The following is a 2,500-nucleotide window of genomic DNA, read 5'->3' on the forward strand; positions in this document are numbered from 1 at the left end:
AGTCAATTTGCTGTGATTGATTGTTTCTGTCTGTTATCCCCTTTTCCCATTGACGGAACAAGCGTTTTGTGGAAAAAAAAAACAACCTGAGTGTTCAACAGAGCAGATTGAGAGGAGAAATGGCACCTCTTCAAAAGTCCTTTTCTTTTTCCTTTCTGTATTATTTGAAAAAGGTAATTTACACTGATTTCTATAAAGCAAGAAGTTAGACAAAGTTGAACTAGAAGAGACTAGAAAACAGACAGGATGCAACTCCTCCCTCCAGCTGTTTGTTCATCCCTGCGCCGCTGGGGTTGCCATGGCGAGGGTTCTAAAGGGCCTACACAGCCTTTGTTGACGCTCATGGAAAATTCTAGAACGGTCCCCCAATTACAACATATAAAATACATTCTGAGAATGTTTTCCTAGGGAATTGTTTTTGCGTAAACAATGCAACTCAAGGTAACTGTACAAAGTGGGCCAAGTGCTGTGTTTGAATAAGACCTAAGACAGACCAAACAGCTGGACTTAAGAAGTCTTATATCCAATAACACAATTAGAGTACATTCATTTGCTACCCAATCCAATGTTGTGTACACGCACATAATTCAAATGGAACTCTTTGAAACGTCACACTATGTAAAAAAACACACAGTTGAACGTTGCCGCAACTTGATATCTAAGTACAAATTCATTTTTTTAAGTCCACAGTCACAAATACTAACGTAAACATCTTTGTGCTTTTGTTGGTTTGGAAATACTTCATTTTTTTTCCAGTATCATTCCAATTTGATACGTTTTGTCTGTTGGTGACTGTGTGTGTGTGTGTGTTTGTGTGTGTATATGTGTGTGTATGCACACGAGGAACAGAGTAGTAGCAAATGTCATGATCGTGGCATCAAGAGTAAAGAAAAGAAATAGAAAAAAACTAAACACAATGGCAGAATTTGGCGTACAAAATTTCCAGGCTACTGCAAAATGCCATTCATATGCTACATACAGTATAACACTACAATCTTGAATAAGATAACTAGCTAAATACTTCCTAGTGTAATCAGTACGTTAAGCATAAACCATGGCTATATATTATCCTATGCTTGAGTACTAAGACTGACACCTAGCTGTGTTGCAGACGCTAATCTGAGCAGTCGTAGGAAAACACTACTGGAATCTACCCGGCGATACCAGGGACAACCTAATTAGCTGACACACAGTCATTGACATTAACGCGTTAACGTGGGAAAACGCCTGTGCGCTAGCTGGTTAGCGTAGCAGGGCAGCTATCCGAGGTGACGAGTGGAACGTGGGGTCAGAGTGTGGCTGGTGTTGCCGCCGGTCACAGTAGCATCCTCAAAGTCATGCTTCCGATCTCTGTGGTGGAACTACAGGATGTCCACACAGCACCTGATGCAGTGTATTCTGAGAATGAATGCTGGTGTGTGTGTGTGTGTGTGTGTGTGTGTGTGTGTGTGTGTGTGTGTGTGTGTGTGTGTGTGTGTGTGTGTGTGTGTGTGTGTGTGTGTGTGTGTGTGTGTGTGTGTGTGTGTGTGTGTGTGGTCTGTAGCTGCATGTGCATTTTAAGTAGGCGTTGCAGGTGAGAGAAAATATGTATATTTCATGTTGTGAGTTAACTTGTGTATTGCATAATGTAAACGTATACTGTGTGTGTGTGTGTGTGTGTTGCGTGTGTGTATGTGAGCGTGTGTGTGCGCGCATGCGCACATATGTGTGAGGCGTGGGCCGTGTTGGGAGCCTAAAATGGACTGCCAGCTCTAACTGCTGTGTATGATTTATTTGTGTGTGTGTGTGTGTGTGTGTATTAGGGGGGCAAGCCTTAGCTTTGCTGGTATTGCATGTTTGGTGCACACAAAGTGTATGTGTTTAATGTGTAGAATGAGGATGGCACTCTGCTAGTGTGGTTTGGCATACAGAGGGCTTTGTGTGTGTCAAGTGTGTGTGTGTGTGTGCATGTGTGTGTGTGTGTGTCAGGTATCAAACACCCTGACTCTGCTGGTGTTTCTCGGCACATATATGACTGTGTGTGTGTGTGCGTTTGTGTGTGTCAGTATGTGAAAGCATGTGTGTATATGTACATTTGTTAACATACTGATAAAAAATTGTTTATATATCTGTCTATTTCTGTCTATTGATGTGATAGAAAGTGTGTCTGTGTGTGTGTGTGTGTGTGTGTCTATGTGTGTGTGTGTGAGTACTAGGGTGTTTGTCTGTACTAAAGTACATTTGCATGTCTGTACTGATGTGTGTGTGTGTATGTGTTTTAAATGTATGTGTATATATACGTGTACTAATGTGTGTGTGTGTGTGTGTGTGTGTGTGTGTGTGTGTGTGTGCATGTGTGCTTGTGTGTTTATGTGAGTGCTAGGGTGCTTGTCTGTACTGAAGTATATTTGCATGTCTGTGTGTGCGCGCGTGTGTGTGCATGTGTGCATGTGTGCGTGTGCATGTGTGTGTGTGTGTGTGTGTGCGCGTGTGTGCGCGCTCAGGGCGGCAGGCCCTGGCT

General features: G+C 42.8%; 1 protein-coding gene across 2 annotated transcripts in view; it reads right to left on the reverse strand.

The window, feature by feature from the left end:
• Positions 1-2,500, reverse strand: part of unk (unk zinc finger) — an 18,668-nt gene that overhangs the window by 531 nt on the left and 15,637 nt on the right. For both annotated transcript variants that reach the window (XM_062532387.1, XM_062532386.1), the window contains exon 16: positions 1-2,500. This exon is cut by the window's left edge and continues 531 nt beyond it; it is cut by the window's right edge and continues 168 nt beyond it. In XM_062532387.1, coding sequence (XP_062388371.1) covers positions 2,480-2,500 — 21 coding nt within the window. In that variant the 3' untranslated portion in view covers positions 1-2,479.

The sequence above is a fragment of the Sardina pilchardus genome, chromosome 3 (genome assembly GCF_963854185.1).
Source record: "Sardina pilchardus chromosome 3, fSarPil1.1, whole genome shotgun sequence".
Lineage (NCBI taxonomy): Eukaryota > Metazoa > Chordata > Actinopteri > Clupeiformes > Clupeidae > Sardina > Sardina pilchardus.